Source organism: Penaeus vannamei, unplaced genomic scaffold (assembly GCF_042767895.1).
Source record: "Penaeus vannamei isolate JL-2024 unplaced genomic scaffold, ASM4276789v1 unanchor695, whole genome shotgun sequence".
Lineage (NCBI taxonomy): Eukaryota > Metazoa > Arthropoda > Malacostraca > Decapoda > Penaeidae > Penaeus > Penaeus vannamei.
The window spans coordinates 15,001-22,655 of record NW_027213699.1 but is presented as its reverse complement, the minus strand read 5'-3'; the positions used below and the strand labels follow the sequence as shown (position 1 = coordinate 22,655).

Here is a 7,655-nt window from a genome sequence, read left to right as displayed (position 1 = left end):
TTCTTGATTTTTTGTTTCGCTCCCCTAAAAGGAATTAACTGAAGCCATTCACATCGCATCATATCCTTCGGAATATAAACTGTCGTCCCCTTGAAGAATATAGACGGTGGCGCTGTCACACACATATACATACACACACACACACACACACACACACACACACACACACACACACACACACACACACACACACACACACACACACACACACACACACACGCATGCACACACGCACACACAGCCAAGGACAACCCCCGCCGGCCGGGGCTTCCCACGCCCGCTTCCTCGTACGTACCTGGCGCCTTACCCGTGCTGCTCCTCGTACGAGCTCTCCACGTGCCTTCCGGGGTGTGCGGGGCTGGGCGCATCGTGGGCGGCGTCAGGTACGAGGGGCCTCCGCTGGGCGTGCTGCTCGTGCTCGTACTGCTGCAGGTGCTCGTGTTGCTCTCTCCGGACGTGTGTCGCCGCCTCCTCTTTGGCGCGTTGGGCACGAACGGCCTGTCGGGGGGAACCAGCGAACTGTTAGGGAGGTGGCGTCCGTTAGTCTTTGTAAAATAAAGAGAAAAAATCAATATAGTCAGTCGTAAAGAGATTTTTTACGCTTTGGATAAAAACCCTGTCTTTTAAAATAAAGAGAAAACATCAATCTTACATAATCAGAAGTAAAGAGATGTGGTTATTTTGTCCGTTACTTTTTTATGCTTTGTCTTTTAAAATAAAGAGAAAACATCAATCTTACATAATCAGTCGTAAAGAGATGTGGTTCTTTTGTCCGTTACTTTTTTACGCTTTGGATAAAAACCCTGTCTTTTAAAATAAAGAGAAAACATCAATCTTACATAATCAGTCGTAAAGAGATGAGGTTATTTTGTCCGTTACCTTTTTATGCTTTGTCTTTGTAAAATAAAGAGAAAAAAATCAATCTTACATAATCAGAAGTAAAGAGATGTGGTTCTTTTGTCCGTTACTTTTTTACGCTTAGGATAAAAACCGTCTTTTAAAATAAAGAGAAAACATCAATCTTACATAATCAGTCGTAAAGATGTGGTCATTAGATACGCATTTTGTAGTTTTTTTTGTTTATGCTTCGGATAAAAACCCTGTCTTTTAAAATAAAGAGAATACATCAATCTTACATAATCAAAGGTAAAGGGATGTGGTTATTATTAGACGTGCATTTTGCAGTTAGTTTTTTATGCTTCGGATAAAAAAGAGAAAACTTCAATCTTACATAATCAAGGGTAAAGGGATGTGGTCATTAGATGTGCATTTTATCCGTTAGTGTTTTTATATGCTTCGGATAATTTATAGTCTTTGTACAATAAAGAGAAAACATCAATTTTACATAACCAGACGTAAGAGATGTGGTAATTTTATTTCAACTTCCAATGTTTTGATAAAATCATGGATCATATTTTTCGCTAAATTTCGCGTTTTCAACTTCGTGAATTGGATAGAACGAATATTTGGAACTAGTAAGCGCCCGCCATCTCGGTATCCTATTTTTACACACAAACCTGAGCTGCTTTCATGTCAGTTCATGTCAGTATGGCCTGTAGGTATAATTTTTGTCCAAGAGATGATTTCTGACTAATAATCCCTCCAAAAGTTTCCGTGTGGAATCTATGAATGGCAAATTACCCAATTGCTTGATGGGTTGTTTACGCACACTCATCACACGGAGTTGTTCCTCAAATATCAAGATCTGCAGAGAACATTAGGTCAGAAATTTCTAACGTCATCAGAGATAGCGTTAAGGGGGACTGTTTATAAAGCATATCCGAAGTCGATATTCATGTTTCCAAACACTTTAAATCGCGGTGTACCAGTCGGTTATGTTCGCAATTTTACAATATACAGTAATTCAAAATTTGAGAGAGAAGGAAATTATGGTCTTTACTAATGTGATGTATAAGTTCATCATAATTCCCTTTGTTTCTTGAAGCAAAAATATATATCTTTTTCATTCACAATCTACTATTGATTACACATGATTTTGTGACCGATTCGTCACTTACTTTCTTCTATACTTATTCAAAATCGGCTAATTTTTACATATTGGTAGCAATAAATCTATTTCATCATCATTATTTCTTACTTAACTGAACTGCTGAAATGGAACATGTTTGCTATACATATTGGCGCCATCAGTGTAAATTAACTCGGAGGGGGGGGGGGAAGGGGTCCAATAGCGACTCGGGGAATTTCAAAAATAAGCCCCTGATTATGGCTTTAATTAACCACCACTGCGACAACTCCCTGTGTTTCACATTTCATAACTCAAATCATTATAATTTACATCCAAATTACAGCAGGTAAAAGATGCTAAAGAAAACGGTCAAAGAAGCCCTTCACTTTTTTACGTAGCACGACGATTTAAAAAAAATAGAAATTGAAGGCTTCTAAATATTTAAATACTATATGAACAAATAAATGGAAATGGGATGCCGAAAGAACTCACACTGTCACACCACGACTCAAAATTACACACATAAGAGTTCGATTCTAATGGGAAAAAAAAAACAAAAGTAACAATACTGCTGTAATATTGTCCGTATATTATCGGCGCCACATGCGGACATTTCCAACCGGTACACCACGAGTCTGGAGGTGACAACCTTTATCTGGCTATACATGTGTAGTGTGAAGTATTCCGTGAGGGAGAGATGTAGGTCTGTAACGATCACTGTGATTGGTTGAAATAATTTTACAATTATTTACAACAGGGAGGAAATCCGACTTAGGAAATTATATCTGAATGTCATAACTATTCAAATTACAAAACTTAAGAACAAAGAATGACTTTTATCTGCAACATGTCTATGAAAAAAGCAATATTTTATAGATTTGACAGATGCGCTTCTGCAATGCCAGCCACCTAAAGTGTAATGAATGAAACAGTAAACGTGTTTTTATTTTCGGAAAGAGAAACGATTCATGATGTGTAAATAACTATATGTTTAGATTATGTCAACAATAGAACTTACGAAAGGCACAAACTGATTTTTATTTGATGTGAAAAAATATTTTAAATCTTTCTGATTCTCTGGCCTTGAAGTTTGTTGTTACACACACACACACACACACACACACACACACACACACACACACACACACACACACACACATACACACACACCCACACACACGCACATACACACACACACACACACACACACTCATACTCATACACACACACACATATGCATCTGTATATACATGTGTGTGTGTGTGTGTGTATGTATTCGAAATACAAGACGCCAATCACAAGAGCATTTAATTCACAAAATACTGGATACTACGCACGTATTACCACAAAGAATCCAGGCCACACACCATAAGGATGTACCAGCTGGAAATGTCCGCAAGTATACATGAGACGAAAAGCCAATCTCTGACTCCTATCCCTCCGAGAGATCCTGGAACCGGCAGGACGAGAAAAGGACAAGTAGGAAAGTGACAATGGCCGAGGGGTACACCGGTTAGGTCTTGCGTGGTATGCTTAAGGTTTCCTATTTTCTTTCTCTTCCTTTCTTTCTTTATACATTTCTATCTTTTATCCCCGTCGCATTTTTTTTTTTTTCAAATTTAGCACTGTTTACCTTCTACTGCCGGTATATCGGGCACTGTTGCCATATCGAAAACGGACAATTACAGCTCTTCCAGTCCAACGCCCAAGATCAATAAAAAAAATATCTTAGAAATGTTTATCTTCCGATTGTGAGTTCGAAATCAGGGAGGGGGAGGGGAGGGGAGGGGAGGGGAGGGGAGGGGAGGGGAAGGGGAGGGGAGGGAAGGGAGGGGAGGGGAGGGGAGAGGGAGAGGGAGAGGGAGAGGGAGAGGGAGAGGGAGAGGGAGAGGGAGAGGGCGAGGGGGAGCAACCAGCGCACCCGTCAAGCCAGTTACAAACGTGTGAGAACTCTGCCACCCATGAAACTCACAGCAACGGGTGGGACTTGAAATCATTCTGACTGGCTGAACTTAACACGCTTGTTGATTGTCACGGTCACATCTTTTGTTGTAGGGAAAATGCGTACAACGTAATGCGAAACGGTTCAAACAACAACACACACATACACTATAAAAACAATAATGAAACCCTCTAAAAAAGTTAAAATGTGATAAGTAATAAAATGAAACAAGACGAAATGAAATCCTTCCCATCGTAATATAGAAAATAATAATAATAATAATAATAATAATAATAATAATAAATAAATAAATGCTATAGAGACGGGTAGACAAACATCTCAGTGGGCATCAGGGACCTGCACGTGGTCGACGAAATCGTTGGTCCTATTTTTAAAAGTCTCCCAGTGACATCCCAGACCACTTGTAACATGTCCCAAAGTCATTATGTTTTTTTTTCGTTCTTTTATTCTCTCGAACAAACAGACGGATGCATAGTTCATAATTATCACTCGGGAGTACAATCGAAATATTTATCATGTTCGTTGGAAGATTTATATTAATAAGGAACTAAATGACAAAATAATAAGCAAATGCAGGACCTATACCTAAACGCATGATATATATTTTTTTTAATCGTCGTATTTCAGAAACGTGTCACCAGCTATGCTAATATACTGAAAGAGATCATCACGGACATACACTCTGCAAGGTGCAACATTAAATCATGTAATTCTGCAAGATTTGCTGGCCCAGTGAGTCTTGGTAAATGGTGCAATAGGTGCAATAGATAGACTACATCTTGACAAGGCCGTCTGAATGAGGTAATGGATTTTTGAAGATTTTGATTTAGAGACAACTTTCATACGGCGACTTGTTAAAACTGCGAGGCCCGACCCAAAGAATATTCGTATACTTAACATGCATAAATAAAGAAATAAATGCATATTCATAAGTCTAGACATGCATATCAACCGGACAAATGGATAGATAAATGTGTCATAAATAAATAAATCAGACATAGAAAAATATGCATTTACTTTTTGTGTTTATGCATGTCTGTATTAATGAATATTCATTGGGTCGGGCCTCGCACAATTTTAACAAGCCGGCCGATAGTGAAAAGGAAGTACAGAACGAACACAAAATCTGTTCCAAATAGTTCAGGTTATAATTCACATTGTCTTTGAATGGCGACGTCCGAGGCTACATCATTTAGAGCATTCAGTTAATAGGCCTACACATGAAATACGAATAACAGAGAATGTGGATACAAATACCTTATGTTCATAAAAGGACTACGCCTTTTTTTCTTTTTTTTTTTAACACAAACGATAATTGTCCAAGTAAATAAATAGTGCGAGACTGCGCGACTTGACATTAACAAGGTCGTAACCCGCCAACAAACAGCCAAGTTGATCGTTAGGTCCGCGCTTGTGTTTGAGTTAAAGTTACTCATTCAGAATTTTAACGTTTATATGAAGGTTTTTTTATATATAAATCCATCTCCTTCGCCTTCTTCTCATTCCAGCAATTGCAGAAATAAAAATATGAATGGGAATATCGTCACAGCGCAAGATTACACCGTGTTTCCATAAGCCTACATCTTCATCAGAAATATTTTCGGATTGAGATAAGATCAAAACGTGTCAATTCCATCTCTTGCGCTCTGAATATATTCATTTTCATTCCTTCCCCTAACTGCAACTGTCGCAATGAACACTGTTCTCTTCAGCAACATAATTACTGTGATACCTCTGAAATTATTCACATCGGCCGATTTGTTAACATTTTGCGATGAATATTCACTGTACAGACGCACATACACAAAAATACATACCTATTAGTCTAGACATGCACATCTACCGTGTAGATGATGGATAAATGTATATCAATCAGATAGACAGACATCACCATTTATTTGCATCTAAGTATGTCCATATATATCAATATGGACTGGGTCGGGTTTGCACAATTTTAACGAAGAGGCCATGAGAGTCTTGAAATGTTTCTTTCTCTCTTTCAAGCGTGCGTGCGTGCGTGCGTGCGTGTGTGTGTGTGTGTGTGTGTGTGTGTGTGTGTGTGTGTGTGTGTGTGTGTGTGTGTGTGTGTGTGTGTGTGTTTTCTCTATCCCAGTTTTTCCTGCACACCAGACATATCCCAAGACCTTTGCTCCGTGCCAGATCTCCAGCTAAAGATATTTTGCGTTTATTAATATCATCCGCCAGGCTAGCTTTACCAATTTTACTTATAACCCATTGATTTGTTGGGTTCAGCTAACATCTACAGACAAAACATTCTTGTTCAAAATATTGGAGGGAAATTATCAGATTGATATGGATAGGTTAATACAGATTTATATTATATTATATATATATATACATATATATATAACCAAATACATATATATGTGTGTGTGTGTGTGTGTGTGAGTGTGTGTGTGTGCGTGTGTGTGTGTGTGTGTGTGTGTGTGTGTGTGTGTGTGTGTGTGTGTGTGTGTGTGTGTGTGTGTGTGTGTGTGTGTGTGTGTACGTGTGCGTGCGTGGTTACGTCAACTCCTGAGAAGCTACTCAAGTGGTGGCTTCAATGTACTGATATAGGCTGAACCAATTTCATCATCCATGTGTAAAATTCATAAAATCAATATTCAAAAGTGAATTACTTCAAGCGGGCATGCTTCCACGTCGACCAATTCGAACCCAGTCAACGGTTCCTTTGGCATTTCTGAGTCATACACAACATAACGGTTCCCATTATGGTAATGTTACGTATATGAATTATTTATACAGTTCCTATTTCAGTTTTATACATTGTATTAGGGTATTACTAACAATATATTTAATTTACCCCTACAATACATTTTCTATGTACACGCGCCACCAACCGGCAAGTATGTAGACTACTAATCCTTCCTCATACACGATCTTAATTAATCAAACAAGCAGCATCTTACAAGACCGTGTATAATCAACCGCATTATTGAAGGTTATATGAAGATCCACCATTATAAAGTTGGCGACGAACATGAGATTACCATAAGGGATTAATAAGAGCAATATATTTACACCTTGCAGGTTAGTATATGGAATACTAATGAAATTATAGTTGCGAACAAACACAACGGTTGCAAAGCATTTTTGATGAAGGACCGATATATATATATATATATATATATATATATATATATATATATATATATATATATATATATATATATATATATATCAACTCGGAGTTCAATATATGGCCTGCAACCCATCCCTTCCCTTAAAAGGTATGTACGCGGGTGCATATATGTATATCTCTATATCTATCTATATCTATTTATCTACGGGTCTATCTATTTCCACCTATCTATCTACTCATTTACCTATCTATCCATTCAAAATTCAAGTTAAACCCGACGAAATTACCTTTAAAAGACCGTGTATAATCAACCGCATTATTGAAGGTTATATGAAGATCCAACATTATGAAGTTGGCGACTAACATGGGATTACCATAAAGGATTAATAAGATCAATATATTTACACTTTACAGGTTAGTATGTGGAATACTAATGAAATTACAGTTGTGAACAAACACAACGGTTGCAAAGTATTTTTGATGAAGGACCGATATATATATATATATATATATATATATATATATATATATATATATATATATATATATATATATATATATCAACTCGGAGTTAAATATATGGCCTGCAACCCATCCCTTCCCTTAAAAGGTATGTACGC

General features: G+C 37.6%; 1 protein-coding gene across 1 annotated transcript in view; it reads right to left on the bottom strand.

Moving 5' to 3' along the window:
- Positions 1–295: 295 nt before the first annotated feature.
- LOC113800917 (uncharacterized) overlaps positions 296–7,655 on the bottom strand; it is a gene marked incomplete at its 3' end in the record, with an annotated part of 14,682 nt that continues 7,322 nt past the window's right edge. Inside the window, 1 exon segment of the mRNA XM_070119784.1 lies at positions 296–519. Coding sequence (XP_069975885.1) covers positions 296–519 — 224 coding nt within the window.